The sequence below is a fragment of the Saccostrea cucullata genome, unplaced genomic scaffold, assembly GCF_032062105.1.
Source record: "Saccostrea cucullata isolate Sc308-1 unplaced genomic scaffold, CSIRO_AGI_Scuc_v1 ctg175, whole genome shotgun sequence".
Taxonomy (NCBI): domain Eukaryota; kingdom Metazoa; phylum Mollusca; class Bivalvia; order Ostreida; family Ostreidae; genus Saccostrea; species Saccostrea cuccullata.
The window spans coordinates 166,672-185,084 of NW_026934326.1; the positions used below are offsets into that span (position 1 = coordinate 166,672).

General features: G+C 35.1%; 1 protein-coding gene across 2 annotated transcripts; it reads left to right on the plus strand.

The window, feature by feature from the left end:
* The first annotated feature begins 6,817 nt into the window (after positions 1-6,817).
* Positions 6,818-14,874, plus strand: LOC134240496 (sterol carrier protein 2-like). Of its 2 annotated transcripts, none has more exons than XM_062722586.1 (18): positions 6,818-6,923; positions 7,443-7,500; positions 7,856-7,927; positions 8,059-8,123; positions 8,368-8,431; positions 8,761-8,825; positions 9,466-9,592; positions 9,789-9,852; positions 9,992-10,078; positions 11,230-11,380; positions 11,686-11,737; positions 12,173-12,268; positions 12,546-12,653; positions 13,320-13,470; positions 13,865-13,964; positions 14,089-14,218; positions 14,347-14,423; positions 14,629-14,874. In XM_062722586.1, exons 1-18 carry the CDS (start codon positions 6,861-6,863, stop codon positions 14,719-14,721), a joined length of 1,623 nt encoding a protein of 540 aa, XP_062578570.1. In that variant the 5' UTR covers positions 6,818-6,860; the 3' UTR covers positions 14,722-14,874. The 2 variants fall into 2 exon arrangements, with proteins under 2 accessions (XP_062578570.1, XP_062578571.1); XM_062722587.1 differs by lacking the exon at positions 8,761-8,825 and adding an exon at positions 8,871-8,935.
* The last annotated feature ends 3,539 nt before the right edge of the window (positions 14,875-18,413 follow it).

The window sequence follows — 18,413 nt, forward strand, 5'->3', positions numbered from 1 at the left end:
CATTTCAATATGTGCATGCAGTCTCTGAGAATAAAATGAACGGAAACTTCTGGTGGACCAACCGACAGCAGCAAAGCAATGTGCTCTCTTTTCTTCGAAGAGGGGATAGCAAATAGCCAGGGAGATAATAGCAATATCTCTGGAACGTACCAATAGATGAGGTATACCCAAATCCAGCAAATCAATGGGTATTTTTGCTCCTTGTCATGATTGGGAAATAGCGGAAAATCCGCAGACACTTCAATGTGTATAACAATGGCCAAACAATTTATAATAAGTATAAAATGAAACATGTGGAGATAATTAATTTGTAACAGTACTATATTCAAGATCAAAAGTCCATAAAACGATAGAATATGAGGAGTAGAGCAAACACGGACCTCTGAAACATCAGAGGTGGGGTTAGCTAGGTGCCACGAATGAGTGAGCATCCCCTGCCGACCGGTCAAATCCGCATGTCACTAATGGCTAGATTGTACATGTATATCTGCCGACAAGGTCATTGTTTTGACCATATAGAGTTTGCGAAATGATGATTTCAAACGATACTTTTAACGTCGATATTCTTGGTTAATTAACTTAATCGTTTGTCAATAACTTACCTCTTTTAAGAAATTGTTCATACGCAGAGCATGTCTTGTCGCATATCTGCGGTGATTTTCTTTGATCTTTCTGTGGTGATATATCCCATATCACATATATATGCGATAATACTTTCCACGCCCCTTCATATATCACTGCTGGAGGCGGAAATCAGGTCACGAGAAAAAAAATTGATTTTATTTCACAAGTTCATAACTACAAATAATGAACATGTTAAGCTATTTTTCAGCCTTTATGCCTAACTACATTAAAATACATGTATTAAACACGGTTGAAAGTTCCGAGTCGTTCAAAAGATAAATCCATTTCGAAATTTTGAAAGTTACGGTAAAATCTCCAAACTTTATATCGTTAAACTCCTTGATATTTGCTTCAGAATCTGGGATTTCATATTTGTCGAGTGCCTGGATCAAAAATAAATTGTCAGAATCTTCAAACTCAGTTAAAAAGTCTAAGTCAAATTCACAAAGAACGTCCGACTTGTTGGAGACCTAGCTTGAAATCATAGACCTAAATTGCTTGAAATGAATCTTAAGATCATTACATAGCGTACCGAATCCACTACATTAAAAGGTCACGATTGAAAAGTTGAGATCATCTGCACGTATATCATAGAGATGAATTTGTTGTTAGGTTTTTATAGTAGAATATCCAAGTATGACACAGATGTGTCAGACTCTTGATTTCAAGTTCAATATCTTCATGTCAAATTGACGTTATAACAAAATTTAATGTTTCCTTAATTCTCGTATACAAGATTTTGGATACATTTTGCTTCATATCGATACAAAAATAGGTCTGTTTTTAGCGGTGCGCAATTGGTTCACATGGGAATTCCGACAGATTGCCGGGACCATATGCAAAACCACATAAAGGTATTTGCAATCAGAAACTCAAGCATATTTTTGATATTAACTTCAGAGCACTTACAATTAACTGTGTACGGTCATACTGTTCTAACATAATAATTTTGCAAGTGACCAATGAAAAGGTAAGTAAATTTACGAGTTCCATTTTTATTGAAATAAAAGCTGTCAATCATATGCCAATGCCCGTGGACTTATAAATTTATGATGGGGAATGGTTGTACATAGAGTTTAAAAGTCATTAGTTATTTATTTGGGTAAAAAAAAATGTGATTCCAAATTCTCCAAAAGTTCCTACGAATTTTAATCTGATTATTCGAATTTTTGAGTATCCACGTCTGATTTACACCACTTCTGGAATACAATGTTATTAAGTTCTCATGACTCCTGAGGTTTCTCCTTCAACTGAGCAATTATAGTGAGGAGTAGCGAACGAGGCTTGATACAACGTGCATTTACTGGAACCCGCTATGTGTATATCTTTGTGTGTAAGAATGTTTTTGAAGTTTCGGAATCCATTAAAGGTTTGCACTGTAATTTAAATATAAAAAAATGTTTTGTTTACAATTTGAACTTGTATATGTGATAATTTTTTTAATAAAGCTTATATTTTATATACTAGTAATCTATGTATATAAATTCATAATAAGCAACCACAAGAAGCAAACACTTACGTACTAGTACTTTAATCCCCCCAATAAGGTAAACAATTATTTTTAACAAGATGTGTTTGTGAAACACTGATGCCCCCGCATGACAACATAGCGAAGATTAAACTCTTCTTAAATGCATATTGGTATCCAAAGTAGGGTACTCTCGCTGGAAATACAATTGTGAAATATATGAAAGTAGACCGAGGTTAAGTTTTTTTTTCATAAGTAATGAAATCTCCATGGTCAATGTAATTGGTATCCAATAGGTCTTGCCAAAAAGAATACATGTGTGAAGTATGGAAGCCCTAGCTCTAACCCTTCAAAAGTTATAGCCAATGTTACCAACTTTGAAAAGTAAGTCTAACTCCAAGGTCGTGGTCAAAGGGTCATAATTCTTGTTATCAAATGAAAGGTCTTGGCACAAGGAGTAAATATGAAAATAATGAAAGCACTTGCCCTAACCCTTCAAAAGTTATGATCAAGTTTTGTTTCAAGTCAAAGGGTCAAAGTTTTTGGTATTCAATGAAGGGTCTTCTCACAAGGATTACATATGTGAAGTATGAGAACACTAGCTCTTAGCGTTCAAAAGTTATGGCCAAGGTTAAAGATTTTTTTCCAAAAGTCTCCAATGTCAAGATCTTAAGGTCAAGGTTATAGGTATCTAATGAAAGGCCTTGCCACAAAGAATACAAGGTACATATATACATAGGTAAAGTATGGAAGTCCTAGCCCTAACCTCTCAAAAGTTATGGCCGAAGTTACAAATTTTGAAAAGTGGGTCAAACTCCAATCAAAGTCAAAAGGTCAAATTTGGTGGTACCCAAAGAAAGGTCTTGTCACAAGAATTAGATATATAAAGTATGAATGCACTAGCCCTAACTCTTTAAAAGTTATGGCCAAGGTTTGCTTTTAAAAAGCAGGTCAAACTCCAAGGTCAAAGTTCTTGGTATCCAATAAAAGGTTTTCTCACAAGGATTACATATGTGGAGTATGAAAGCACAAATCCTTACTTTTCAAAAGTTATTGCCAGGGTTAAATTTTTTTTCATAAGTACGGAAATCTTCAAGGTCAAGGTCAAAACGTCAAGATTGTTGGTACTCAATGAAAGGTCTTTTCACAAAGAATACATATACAGTATGAAGTATAGAAGTCCTGTTATCTACTGTTCAAAAGATATGACCAAAGTAAAAGTTTGGAATTTTTGTGTAAAAGTGGGTCAAACTTGAAGGTCAAGGTCAATAGGTCAAATTTGGTGGTACCTAAAGCAAGGTCTTGTCACAAGTATACACATGTGAAACATGAAAGCCATAGCTCCACTAAATCAAAAGTTATGGGCAAGGTTAAAGTTTTTGCTGTCAAACAGACAGACAGGCAGACGGACACACACAAAAAAAAAACTATAAACCCCCGAAACTTCGTTTATGGGAGCATAAAAATATTTATTAAATTAATTATGAAGCACTCTAAATATTTATGCCCGCCATGAATATTGCCTCGGCATATAGAGTTTGTCATGTCCATCCGCCCGTCTGTCCTTCCGTCCCGCTTTGCGTTTAGCTCAGTTCAAAGCTCAGTTTCAAAGAAACTATCCAAGTTAGTGTAATGTAACGCCATATATTGAAAATGCTAATGTAAGGTATTCAACAGCATCAACATTTTTTCCCCTGGCCTTTCCTTTGACCTTGATATCACTGGAACCGAGTTCCCTTTTTAGTGTTTAGCTCAGTTTTAAATATACCATTCAAGACAGTTTAATCAAACATCATAACATCAAATATTGAAACATACTGGTGAGAGGTTTTAACTACATCAACATTTTTAACCTTTGCCTTTCCTTTGACATTGATATCTCTTTTCGTAAATAAGTGTTTAAAGTAGCTCATGTAGTTCTAAAGGTACCATTCAAGATATATTAGTACGTGTATTTTAATCAAACTTCATGTGATGATACATCATTATGTAAGCTTTTTAACTACATCAAAATAAAATTTTGACCTTGACCTTTCATTTGACCTTGACCCCATTTTCCTTAAATTAGTATATAGATAAGTTTTGAATAAACAATTCAATATATTTTTTTCAAACTTCAGTCCAATGTAAGCTTTTTCAACTGCTCAACATTTTTTTTTACCTTAACCTTTTCTTTGACCTCGACCTTTCTTAAATATTAGTGTTTAGCTCATTTTAATTTTAAAGAAATCATTCAAGATATTTTTATCAAACATAATATGGTGATAAGTATTAGCGAGAGCTATTCAACTACATCAAAAACTTCATGCACTTTTCTGTGTCTTTGACATCCCCTTTCTTTAATTTGTATATTTTGCTTAGTTTTAAAGAAAGCATTTTAGATATTTTATGCGAGTATGCACTCATATATAATTTGAAAATATATCTTCTGATACATTTCTTAAGATTTCAATTTCAAGTAACTTCTCATCAAACTTCGATCTTTAACTAATACTAGTATGCATTGTTAATTTTTGCTGTTTCGTCCCAATTGTATGTACACTCGGCAGAGCATTCATGTCCTTTGGACAGATTAATTTTTTTAGCTCACCTGAGCCACAGGCTCAAGTGAGCTTTTCTGATCAAAATTTGTCCGTTGTCTGTCGTCGTCGTCGGCGTTGTCGTTGTCGTCGTTGGCGTTGTCGTTGTCGTAAACTTTTCACATTTTCATCTTCTTCTCAAGAACCAATGGGCCAATTTCAACCAAACTTGGCACAAAGTATTCTTGGGTAAAGGGAATTCAAGTTTGTTCAAATGAAGGGCCAAACCCTTTTCCAAGGGGAGATAATTATGAATTAGAGAAAAATTAATGGCATTTTTAAAAAATCTTCTTCTCAAGAACCACTGGGCCAGGAAGGATGAAACTCAAGTGGAATCATCCACAGGTAGTGTAGATTCAAATTTGTTCAAATCATAACCACCGGGGGGAGGGTGGGGCCAAAATGGCCGATCAAAGTTTTACATAGGAATATATAGGAAAAAATCTTTAAAAATCTTTTTCTCAAGAACCATTGAGACAGGAAAGATAAAACTCAAGTGAAATTATCCTCAAGTAGTGTAGATTCAAATTTGTTTAAATCATGACCACCGGGGGTAGGGTGGGGCCAAAATGGTTGATCAAAGTTTTACATAGGAATATATAGGAAAAATCTTTAAAAATCTTCTTCTCAAGAACCATTGAGACAGGAAAGATGAAACTCGTGTGAAATTATCCTCAGGTAGTGTAGATTCAGATTTGTTCAAATTGTGATCCCCTGGGCAAGGGTGGGGCCATAATGGCCAATAAAGTTTTACATAAGAATATATAAGAAAAAATCTTTAAAAATCTTTTTCTCAAGAACCACTGGGCCAGGAAAGATGAAACTCATGTGGAATCATCCTTAGGTAGTGTAGATTCAATTTTGTTCAAATCATGACCCCCGGGAATAGGGTGGGGCCAAAATGGCCGATCAAAGTTTTACATAGCAATATATAGGAAAAATCTTTAAAAATCTTCTTCTCAAGAACCATTGAGACAGGAAAGATAAAACTCAAGTGAAATTATCCTCAGATAGTGTAGATTCAAATTTGTTTAAATCATGACCACCGGGGGTAGGGTGGGGCCAAAATGGTTGATCAAAGTTTTACATAGGAATATATAGGAAAAATCTTTAAAAATCTTCTTCTCAAGAACCATTGAGACAGGAAAGATGAAACTTGTGTGTAATTATCCGCAGGTAGTGTAGATTCAAATTTGTTGAAATCATGACTGCCAGGGCTAGGGTGGGGCCATAATGGCCAATCAAAGTTATACATGGGAATACTAGTATATAGGAAAAATCTTTAAAAATCTTCTTCTCAAGAAGGGCCAGGAAAGATGAAACTCATGTGGAATCATCCTCAGGTAGTGTAGATTCAAGTTTGTTCAAATCATGACCCCCTGGGGAAGGGTGGGGCCAAAATGGTCGATCTCAGTTTTTCATAGGAATATGTAGGGAAATCTTTTAAAATCTTTTCAAGTACTTCAAAGCCATGATTAGTGATATTTATATGGAATCATCCTCAGGTAGTGTAGATTCTAGTTTGTTCAAATCATGACCCCCTTGGGGGTTAAAATTTAAGCCCCCCCCCCCTCTCCAACATCAGTAAACTTTCAGTTCTGATCTGATATGTGCTTTTTCCTAGCCGGTGCTCAGGTGAGCGCTGTGGCCCCTGGGCCTCTTGTTTAATTTTGTGATGAATATGATTTTTCAATCGTCAATTGCCATAATAACTCAGTTGCATATGAGGTTGATCTTTCCTAATTGATTCTATTTGCAAGAGCGTTTTCTTTGTACGAACAAGGTAGTCTACTGACAAAAAAGTTTATGATGCAGGATAATATTTAAAACATATGTATCCAATTCTTTGGTTGAAAAATGATGTAATTTGCAAATGCAATCTGTCGTGAGGAAGGAATGTTGTTCGGATGCCGGAGTATGGGTTATGCTGGTTTCTTTTTTTATGGGGTACAAAGTCTTACACAGAAAATTATATGTTATTTAATTAAACTTGATTTTCAGTCCTGGATTATGTTCCCTAAATCGTTGAGTCTATTAGAGTGTGATGTCCACATTGCCTTTATTTAAATAGTTTCTTTTTAACTAAGATGAGCTATGTGGCCCATGGGCATCGAGTTCACAACAAAGTGACGTCCGGATAGCAGTTTGACTTTTATCTCCTCTTCACTTCCTGTAGTTGATCAAGCAACATGGCAGCCTCCAGCAAGACGCCAAGCAGACGAGTGTTTGTGGTCGGGGTAGGCATGACAAAGGTAAAATCGTTTTCTGCATCATGAGATGATTTTGAGAAAGCATTTTCAGACATTTTGTCAGTATTCTCAGCCATGATTAGTTTTCTGATTTGAGTATCGATGGAGGTGGACTTTGTCCCCTTGTCAGTCATAGGACTTGTTACCTGTCACTTGACAAACGTGAAAAAATCTACTGCTATTCAAGGCGCAAGTTGGTTCATAATAAAATGTTTATTTTTTTGAATGAAATAAAAAGTCTTTATGTATTTTGTGCTAATTATTGAAACATAAATAACATTTAACAAATTTTTAAGCATGGAATAATTTGCATCAACATTTACTGAATGATGGTTATAAATATACCCGGGTGTTATTTGCTTTTAAACAATTTTAGAACAATCAACTTGAAAAGGTTAATGTTTATTTATGTCATACTTGTCCATGCATAGTACAAGAAAATTATATTTTATTATATGTGGGTATTTACAATTTAGAAATATTTATGTTTACAATATTATATTAAAATAACTTTTTGTACAGTTTGAGAAGCCAGGTCGGCGGGATGACTTTGACTACCCAGAGATGGCGAAAGAAGCAGGTTTGTATTTATTTTAAAAAGTGTTTAATATACCCCGGTTCTCTGCCAGCTTTATCAGAATTGACATTAATAGTGTTAGATAGTGAATTGTAAATTATGAAGGTCCAACAGTAATGTTAGATAAGTATTGTGATAACCCCTAACAAAGAGTTGCACACACTCGATCATATTATTTACAATATGTTTGCTAATACAGCTCTGAGTGAAAGTTTATCTCAAATAAACTTGAACATGATTATATGTATTTATCATTCTGTACTTGTTTTTTATTTGATCAGCTTTGTTTGATAATGCATGAAAAAGGTTGTGTAATGATCCTTTCTGAAAGTATTGTAAAATTTTATCATTCCTCTAGGCACAAAGGCCCTTGAGGATGCTGGTATATCTTATGATGAGGTGCAGCAGGCTTGTGTCGGATATGTTTACGGTAATATCATTTATGTAATCAAGTTTACTGGAACAAGAAAAATAAAATAAAACTTCCTTTCTGCATTTGTCATAATTTCCTCTTGGATGTGTAGACTGATGAAATATAATTTGATCCTGTTGCATTCTCAGGTGACACAACAAGTGGACAGAGAGCGCTGTATCAGCTTGGAATGAGTGGAATTCCCATCTATAATGTGAGTGGAGGCCATTTCTACTACTGTAAAGGAAAAATCATATTAACATCTAGAAATGCTATAATTTCACTTACATTTATACCTGTATGTTACGTGTAAATAGTATATAATTTGAGTTTGTCTCTTTAATTCCATACTTAGATTTGACATTAGAGTTTGATATTTAAAAGAAATGGTTAGAAAAGATATCTTACAATTTCCTATTCGTTTGAGATGAATTACAGTTTCTGGTTATCATCAACAGGTAAACAATGCTTGTGCTACTGGATCCACTGCTCTATATATGGCAAGAAACCTCATTCTGGGAGGTAAGTACAGAGGGGGAAGGGGTGGATCTCAGGATTTATGAGGGTGGGGATAAGTGATCATTCTTTTACACACCCAGTATATGTATGAAATTAAAAGTTTTCTGAAAATTATGTATCTTCCAAATGATATGTTGGTAAGGCTAGTAGGCAACAGTGATTTGGTTGGCTTATTATAACCATAAGTAACAGACAAATTTTTAAGAAGATGGAGGAAAAATGAGTCCTTTTTTGGGGGGCGTAATAAAAGCTGAGTGCAATTTTTACTTTCAATTTGAGTTACAATTGGATCATTTCTTCAAAAGTTGGCTTCTGGTTATGTCCATTTCTAGGGCTTGCTGACTGCGTGTTGGCTCTCGGCTTTGAGAAGATGGAGAGAGGATCGCTGAAGAAGAAGGTAACAGATTACTGGGAACGTTTAAAATGTTGTGTTGTTTTACAGGCATGGCAGATTGTGTGATGGCCCTAGGATTCGAAAAGATGCAGCGCGGCTCATTAGGATCAACTGTAAGATATAAATAGATGTGTGGCATGGTTTACTACATCTAACAATAACAGTTTTCTTTTAGCTTTGATTTCTTTATTCTTAACTCAATCACATTACATGTACTAATTGATACAACTGGCTTGATTTTAACTTGGATTTGCATTTAATGTAAAAGCTATTTTTTTGCTGACTTATTATTTGTTCATGTTTTCATACACATATAATCTTTATGCATGAATTACATGTAGGTATAAGAAATAAAAAAAATTGTACTTTTTCTGCTGTTTGCACTCTACTCTCTGTTTAATTAAATTGTTTCTTGATTGCTTTCACTTTATTCAATTAATTAATTGGTTAATATTACAACCAGCTTTTATTCAAGTTTTTGGAATAAAATATATAGTAATTGCATGATTTTTTTACTTTTAAATTAAAAGCCTTTTCTTGTAAATATTTTTATATAGTTATTGAACAAATAAGTTCTATAAAGGTGTTCAGAAAAGGGATTTCTGTCAATGTCATAAGTCATGCATTTTGTGACTTGTTTCAGTTTACTGACAGAACAAATCCAATGGACAAACACATGGAGGTGATGATGAATGCCCACGGTCTGGAGAGGGGCCCAGTCACGGCCCAGATGTTTGGAAACGCCGGCAAGGAACACATGCAGAAATACGGTAAAGGATAATCAATGTATAACAAAAATACAGGAAAGATTACCTCACTTTGAGGGAAATATATACAATCCAAATTTTAAAATTAATTTTTTGGTAATAAAAGAATTGAAAAGTAAATTTAAATGTAAAATGACTAAAATATATGTATATAATGACAATGCATTGACTTAAAGTAAATAGGAATTTGTTCTCTTAGGAACAAAACCAGAACATTTTGCCAAAATTGCCTGGAAAAACCACAAACATTCCACGAATAATCCGTAAGTATTAACCAGTGATAATATGCCTTATAAACGTCTAAAATGTTCATATGACTCCATTGAACTTCAGGCATTATCCAATCAAATTTCATTTACCGGGTAACAAATTTTTTCTTATTAATGCAATCAATTTTCACAGCTACTCTCAGTTTCAAGATGAGTATTCCCTGGAACAAATCATGGCATCCCCCAAAATCCACGATCCACTCACCAAATTACAATGTTGGTAAGCTACGTAGTTGAATAGAAATTCAATATCAAATAAAAAAATGTTCTGTTTATTTTCGGAATAAAGAGAAACAATTATTTAAGAAATAAATAACAAGTTTATAAAAAATTCTGAACAAATATCAATATAAAAAAAATGTTTATAAACTTGTTATTTATTCTTATATATACATTTGAGAAGAGAATATTTTCGAATTTAAATTATTGCACTAACCGTCCGTCGTAGATTTTGAAAAATGACGCAAGGTGTAAATCGGCTTTCATGGCGGTTACGCTTCAAATTCATTAGGCTAAGGAATCTATTTCGAAGGAAATATTTTGTGAAAGGCTACCTTGTGATCAGTAATAATGAACAGATTGTTGTCTGGGAATATTTTATTCGTGAAAAACCCCAGAAACACGTCCGAAGTTTGATGATAAAAAGTTGGAGGAATTTTTGGAAAGGGATGGATGGATCCGATGGACTGAGACACTTGTCCGGGCCAGTTAATTTGCAATTTGATCAAAAACATTCTCAGTAACTAAAGGCATGTAAAACACTGATAAACACGGAGACACTGGGCAGCTTTACATTGAACTGAAAACGCGAGGTGTTTGGCAGTTCTTCATGGCATGATTGCAAAGATATTTTCCAACAGATTTACACATTTATCGTGAGTAAAATTTAAAGATAAAATAAAAGTTTATCATGAAAATTTAACCAAAGGTCTATCCAAAAAATAAGGATGAACGTTAGAGACTGTGCAGCTGACAAAAGTGAAGAAAAATGTAAACAAAGGTTGCTTTCTCTATGTACACAGGTTGTCGATAGCCTGTATGAAATACTTGTTTACATTTAAAATAAAATAATTATCATTTAACTTGCTTATTTTATTCATTTTTATACATGAAAAGCAAATAGAGCAGGTCATTTTATAATTTATGTACCGGGTAGATATTATTGCGCCGTGTGATTCGGTCATGTATTGACCTTTGCACAAACTTCATACAGAATTGAAGATATTTTCTTTCTGTATGTTTATATAGTGGAGAGATACCACAAATGTATATATTTTATGTTGAGTTTCAACACAAGATTATTTATGAAGGCTTATTTTATTGCTGAAGTCTAACACCAGAAGATTTTTAATGTCATTATTTAATTTTTAGTCCAACATCAGATGGAGCAGGGGCAGCCATTCTTTGCAGTGAAGAATTTGTCAAAAAACACAATCTACAAAACCAGGCTGTTGAGATTGTTGCCATGGAAATGGGTACTGACTTCCCCAGCACATTCAAGGAGAACTCATGCATGAAAATGGTAATGGGCTGCTCAGGTTGTCTTCATGTATATCAGAATTTATAGGCACATGCTGTTAGCGTTTATAGGCGTATCTTTGTGTACAGAAAGTCAGATCTTCCTCACATGATTTGTCATATAGCCAGTTATGTTTGACACTGTGAGGTATATATTCCTGTAAATGTAATTCACAAGTTTGTTTTCTTTATAAGGTATATATGTATACATATACATGTAAATCTAATAAACTAGTTTGTTTATTATTATTATTATTGATTATTATGAAATTGATTATTCTTAATGTTTGTTATTATATTGTTTATTAGGTTGGATATGACATGGCTAAAGCTGCAGCTGACAGGGCATTTGAGAAAGCAGGTAAAACACTGTACTATAAGATTGTAATTTATACAGTTCAATCTTGTTATCAAAACTTGATGGGACCAAAAAAACGGAGAATCCAAAGATGTCAGATATATTGAGATTAGAATGCATTTATCCAAAGAAAAGGTGGTTGGGATCCCTAAAAGAGGGGGGTATTATTATTCCTGTATCTCAAGGTCTAACTTGCTATAGTTTTAGATTACAGGTAATTTTTTTATTAGCACGAGATATATATATAATATTCATTACCAAAAAAGTCTACGGTTGGGATTTACAAGGTCATGTCACACCCAGTAGAAAATCATTAGATTCATCAAAAGTGTACATGAATTACCGATAAATGCAGAGTCTACTTGATCAATTTACACTTCTGAAAGGACAATAAGCTTTCACAAGAAAGATGTCTATACTTGTTATTGTTTTGATTAGGTTTGAGTCGAGATGCAGTGCAGGTTATAGAACTTCATGACTGTTTCTCATGTAATGAGCTGATCACATACGAGGCGCTGGGTCTGTGTGGAGAAGGTAATGTACCCGCAGCTGTAGGGAAATGGAACGATTATAGCCAAATTAAAAGATTCAGATATCGTAATAATTGTGATGAGCTAATTGATCTTATCAGGAAACTCCTTGCATTCCTATTGAAAATGTAATCATAGTTTAACAGAGAAATGTGTACGATCATGTTTTAGAGATATAAATACTGACAGTATTTTATTTTAACAGGGAAGGCTAAAGTTTTGGTTGACTCAGAGAGCCATGTTTTAGAGATACTAATACTAACAGTGTTTTGTTTTAACAGGGAAGGCTAAAGATTTGGTTGACTCTGGGAACAACACGTACGGTGGGAAGTATGTCATTAACCCGAGTGGTGGACTCATCTCCAAGGGCCATCCTCTGGGTGCCACTGGTAATTACTGGACCATTAATGCCAGATTAAGTTTCATGGTTACCTCCCATTAGAAGAGACATTTGTGAACTTAACATATTTTAAATTCATTAAAATAAACCAAGAATCTTTAATACTATCTGCAGTGTAATAATTTTCTTCCTGAATACGATTTAAATTTTTTTTTTTTGAAGTGGTACATTTAGAAGCTAAGCATCTACTACACTCCTCAGACAGCCTTTGACTCATGCTGTCTCAACCTGATATTGTTTATATCACAATCTTACCCATATGTACAGCTTGCATTAGTGACAGAAATAAAAAAAAATGTTTAAAACATTGAAACATTTGAAGAATATAAACAAGCAGGTATCAAGCGATGTTGGTTTTTGGGGAGTACAAGTCTATATCTGCAATAAAGATTCAAGATTATGTGCACATTAAATAAAAGTGGTATGTTACTTATGCTCATCATTTTGTGTGTGTGTTTCCTATTTCCCAAACCATTCTCAATGATTGGTTGAACAATGACCATAAACCAATCATATCTCAAGAAAAAATCTCAACATTTATGGCACAATAGGCCAAAGTTTTGTGGGGAGTTAAGCAAATTGGAAACACTTGGCTTATGAAGATATTGATAATCCTTGTATAATACCATTTGACTAACGTGATTTTTATCCCCAGGTCTGGCTCAGTGTGCAGAGCTCTGTTGGCAACTGCGTGGAATGGCTGGGAAAAGACAAGTCAAGGGAGCTAAGGTGGCTCTACAACACAATCTAGGACTAGGGGGCGCTGTGGTCATTTCTATTTATAGACTGGGATTTCCTAATGCTCAGTAAGTATTGTCTTTGAGGCTTCTTGGTCAGGTTATCACACACAATAATAAAAAAAGAAGTCTTTTATTTAGAGAAGTACAGTGTACATGTAGATGACAACTTCTCAGGAAGGTGTCAATTTATGCCCTCATAATTTGAGCGCATATATTTTGGTCTGTCCTCTGTTTGTCTGCAAAAACTTTTAACCATCTCCATAAGTTTGAAAGTTGATGCTATGGCTTTCATATTTCATGGGTATTTACCATGATCTAGAAGTTTTACGTATATTTGAAAGACTTTTACCTTGGTACTGAGCTGCCATAGGGAGCAACAGTGTTACACAGACATCTTTTTAGTAACAATTTTAGTTTTAAGAAAGTAACCTTTTACTAATAGATATGTAATGTTTTGTAGAATGGGGAGACAAATCCAGGCAGCTCCTGCCAGCAGCTCGGCTGAGAAGGACTTCAAATGTCGAGTCATCTTCGATGAAATCAAAGAAAATCTGGACAAGGTATGAAAAATTTGTGGCAGAACTCACCTGAAGTAAACTTAGACAAATTTAGAGTTCATGAGATTTGATTAATTCTTTGTTATAGAGATCCTAAGATTTGATTAAGTTTTTGTATTGTAACTAGGATGGCCAAGCCTGGGTGAAGAAGATGAAAGGAATTTTCTGTTTTAAAGTGAAAGGTTCTGGTGGAAAGGAGGGTGTATGGGTTGTGGATGCCAAGAATGGCAGTGGATCAGTCAAGTTTGGAGCCGATCGTAAGTGTCAATATGGGAAAGAAAATCAAGAGTGGATCTGTTTAATATATTCTTTTTATACCGTAGTATAATTTACATGTAGTAAAATGTTATTGGAAGCTGATGAGTTTATGTTGGTTTATTTTTAGCCAAAGGTGACGTGACGATTATAATGACAGATGATGATATGGTTAACCTAATGACAGGAAAACTCAATCCTCAACAGGTAGGTCCCTCTACAGACACAGACAAAACTCACAGGGCTTTATTTAGGTCAGGATGTTCTCCTTAACATCTTTTTATTGCCTAGTCAAGATTTTTTATTTATGCCTGGCTGTATCATACTGTTGTAAGTAATTTTCAATACCTTTCCTTGTCAAATAAAGAAGATCATGAAAACATTTAAATCACATTATTGTCTCAATTTGTAGGCATTCTTCCAAGGAAAACTAAAAATCCAGGGAAATATGGGACTAGCCATGAAACTGAGAGAATTCCAGAATAGAACTAAGTCTAAGCTGTGAAGAAACAAGATGTCAGAATCACCATCAGCGAAGAGACTTTTACTCAGATAACATTGCATTATTCAGAGAGACCATGTGACTATTCATCCACCAATCATCACCTTATAATTTGATCATGTGACCATACCAACTGTTGATCAGTAGATGTGATTTTAGAAATGTCAAGATTTTATGATGTGATTTATGTCTGTTGAGATTTTATGAGTAATTTGTACTTGTTAAGGTTTTAGGATCTCTCTGTAGTCAAGTTGTATATCAGGGCAATATCTAATTTATTCAATCCTGTTTTTGTACCATTGATTTTTGTACTCTCATTTATTGCCGTTTTTAACAAACCCTTTGTGATGATATTTTATGATTTTCTGTTAAATTCACAAGACTGTGCAAATCATTGTTGATAATATAATATAAAGTGCTTAAACAGTGACACACCAACAGTATTATTGCTGAAATATTATATATGTGAAAGGATTTCAATACATATCAATGTGTGCATGTTAAATTATGAAATCAAAATCCTTAAAAACTACATTGAAATACATATAAGATTATGTAAGAAATTTAAGTATACATTTTATTTTTTGTTTGAGGTGAAACTATGAATTGTAGTTAGAGGTTTCATAGAAGGACAGAATGAAAAATATACATGTACTATCACTCGGTTCAAATTGTAACACTGTTCTCATTTTCCATTAAATTAAAAAAAAACTATAATTTCGTCATTTTTAGCACTTCTGAGCCAAAGAGTTTATGCATCTTTGGTCCTTGGAATTCCACTAAAAAGTAGATCACTGATCTACATTTAGAATTTCATAGCTATATCTAAATATTGCTTATTATAGGAATGTTTAATATCATAAAACTTTGTCAGTTGTTGAATCTTGGTTGCATTGAAAATTTCGACCAAGAAGTACAGATAACATGTACTACATTATGTACATGACAGGACTCAACACTTAAATAGCAGTTGCTTTGGACAATGAAAGCTGAACATGACTCATAAATGGGCATACATCATTTTTAGCTCACCTGAGCCGAAGGCTCAAGTGAGCTTTTCTGATCAAAATTTGTTCGTTGTCTGTCGTTGTCGTCGTCGTTGTCGTCGTAAACTTTTTACATTTTCATCTTCTTCTCAAGAATCACTGGGCCAATTTCAACCAAACTTGCTACAAAGTATCCTTGGGTAAAGGGGATTTAAGTTTGTTCAAAGGAAGGGCCACGCCCTTTTCCAAGGGGAGATAATTATGAATTAGAGAAAAATTAATGGCATTATTAAAAATTCTTCTTCTCAAGAACCACTGGGCCAGGGAAGATTAAGCTAAAGTGGAATCATCCTCAGTTAGTGTAGATTCAAGTTTGCTCAAATCATGACCCCAAGGGTTAGGGCGGGGCCAAAATGGCCGATAAAAGTTTTACATAGGAATATATAGGAAAAATCTTTAAAAATCTTTTTGAACCACTGGTCCAGGAAAGATGAAACTCATGTGGAATCATCCACATGCAGTGTAGATTCAAGTTTGTTCAAATCATGACCCCCGGGGCTAGGGTGGAGCCAAAATGGCCGACCCAAGTTTTACATAGGAATATATAGGAACAAGAGGCCCATGGACCACATCGCTCACCTGATAAGCTTTGACCATTCCGTTCTTTACCAGATTTCCCCTTGTAATACATATTGTGACCCCACCCTACCCAAATGATCATAATTTAAACAATTTGAAATCTACACTACCATAGGATGCTTTGATTCAACATTGTAAAACTTTGATTCCCCATTGTGACCCCGCCCTACCCCAGGGGTCATGATTAGAACAATTTAGAATCTACACTACCCCAGGATGCATCCACATAACTTTCAGCTTTTCTGGCCCAGTGGTTCTTGAGAAGAAGACTTTCAAAAATTTTTCATTTTTTATTACTATGTAAAACTTTGATTCTCCATTGTGGCCCCGCCCAACCCCGGTGGTCATGATTTGAATAATTTAGAATCTACACTACCCCAGGATGTTTCCACATAGGTTTCAGCTTTTCTGGCCCAGTGGTTCTTGAGAAGAAATTTTCAAAGATTTTTCCTATATATTTCTATGTAAAACTTTGATTCCCCATTGTGGCCCCGCCCTACCCCTGGGGGTCATGATTCTGACAATTTAGAATTTTCACTACCCCAGGATGCTTCCACATAAGTTTCAGCTTTTCTGGCCCAGTGGTTCTTGAGAAGAAGATTTTTAAAGATTTTTTATATATATTTCTATGTAAGACTTTGATTCCCCATTGTGGCCCCGCCCTATCCCCGGGGGTCATGATTTTAACAATTTAGAATCTACACTACCCCAGGATGCTTTCACATAACTTTCAGCTTTTCTGGCCCAGTGGTTCTTGAGAAGAAGACTTTCAAAGATTTTTCATTTTTTATTACTGTGTAAAACTTTCATTCTCCATTGTGACCCCGCCCTATCCCCGGGGTCATGATTTTAACAATTTAGAATATACACTACCCCAGGATGCTTCCACATATCTTTCAGCCTTTCTGGCCCAGTGGTTCTTGAGAAGAAGATTTTTTAATGACCCAACCCTATTTTTGTCTTTTCTTGATTATCTACCCTTGTGAGGGGACTTGGCCCTTCATTTTAACAATTTAAATTCCCCTTTACCCAAGGATGCTTTGTACCAAGTTTGGTCAAAATTGGCCCAGTGGTTCTTGAGAAGAAGTCGAAAATGTGAAAAGTTTACAGACGGACAGACAGACGGACAGCTAGACAGCTAGACAGACGGATGGACGACGGACAAAATGTGATCAGAAAAGCTCACTTGAGCCTTTGGCTCAGGTGAGCTAAAAATCTTTAAAAATCTTCTTCTCAAGAACCACTGGACCAGGAAAGATAAAACTCATTTGGAATTATCCTCAGGTAGTGTAAATTCAAGTTTGTTCAAATCATGACCCCCGGGGCTAGGGTGGGGCCAAAAATGGCCGACCCAAGTTTTACATAGGGATATATATATATATATATGAAAAATCTTTAAAAATCTTCCTCTCAAGAACCACAGGGCCAGAAAAGATAAAACTCAGGTAAAATTATCCTCTTGTAGTGTAGACTCAAATTTGTTCAAATCATAACCCCTGGGGCTACGGTGGGGCCAAAGTGGCAGATCAAAGTTTTACATAGGAATATATATGAAAAATCATTAAAAATCTTCTTCTCAAGAAACACTGGGCCAGGAAAGATGAAACTCATGTGGAATCATCCTCAGGTAGTGTAGATTCAAGTTTGTTCAAATCATGACCCCCGGGGCAAGGGTGGGGCCAAAATGGCCGACCCAAGTTTTACATAGGGATATATAGGGATACCTTTTAAAATCTTCTTTTCAAGTACTTCAAATCCATGATTAGTGATATTTATATGGAATCATCCTCAGGTAGTGTAGATTCTAGTTTGTTCAAACCATGAACCCGGGGGGGGGGGGGGGGGTGGGTGACTTCAAGCCCCCCCCCCCCCCACCTCAGTAAACTTTCAGTTCTGATCTGATATGTGCTTTTTCCTAGCCGATGTGCTCAGGTGAGCGCTGTGGCCCCTGGGCCTCTTGTTTATAATATTATCTATGATAGCACCGGGTTATACCCTTAGCATTTGTTACACCTGCTGTGACTTGTCAAGGGTGTTGGTGTGGAATGGCGACACATGTTCATGACGGAT